The sequence below is a fragment of the Fulmarus glacialis genome, unplaced genomic scaffold (genome assembly GCF_000690835.1).
Source record: "Fulmarus glacialis isolate BGI_N327 unplaced genomic scaffold, ASM69083v1 scaffold10929, whole genome shotgun sequence".
Lineage (NCBI taxonomy): Eukaryota > Metazoa > Chordata > Aves > Procellariiformes > Procellariidae > Fulmarus > Fulmarus glacialis.
In genome coordinates this window covers 48,898-49,314 of record NW_009232635.1, presented here as the reverse complement: position 1 = coordinate 49,314, position 417 = coordinate 48,898, and the positions used below count along the sequence as shown (strand labels likewise).

The following is a 417-nucleotide window of genomic DNA, read 5'->3' as shown; positions in this document are numbered from 1 at the left end:
GGACTTGTAGACGATTTCGGCGCCGTGGTCGGTCTTGGCTTTGGCGTTCTCGCGGAAAGTCAGCTTATGAGTCTCAATCTGCAACGAGAGGAGAGGGCGGTGAGTGGGGAGGATGCAGGACACCGTCCAGAGAGGCCATTTTTACCTGCAAACTGTCCCCTCGGTCACTGCTGTTGTGCAGCTGGCAGGAAAGCTCAGTTCATTGGCCTGATGCCCCCAGTGCCCCCAGTCCTCAGGCACATCCCTTCCAGCAGCCCACACAGGGAACGGGCACAACCGGAGGGGACGGCAAGACTGGAGCATCTCAGGATGCTGCCAAATCCTTCCCAAGCGCCCAGTCACAGGACTCAGATGGCACAACCTGGGCTGCTCCCACTCTCCCGGCAGAGATTTATGGAGGCGGGTGGGTCCCCATAA

At 59.5% G+C, this 417-nt stretch overlaps 1 protein-coding gene across 1 annotated transcript in view; it reads right to left on the bottom strand.

The window, feature by feature from the left end:
- Nucleotides 1–4: 4 nt before the first annotated feature.
- Nucleotides 5–417, bottom strand: part of LOC104082032 (microtubule-associated protein tau-like) — a gene marked incomplete at its 3' end in the record, with an annotated part of 26,630 nt that continues 26,217 nt past the window's right edge. The window contains exon 16 of the mRNA XM_009584984.1: nt 5–78. Within this exon, the coding sequence (XP_009583279.1) occupies nt 5–78 (74 nt within the window). The remainder of the gene's footprint in view (nt 79–417) is intronic.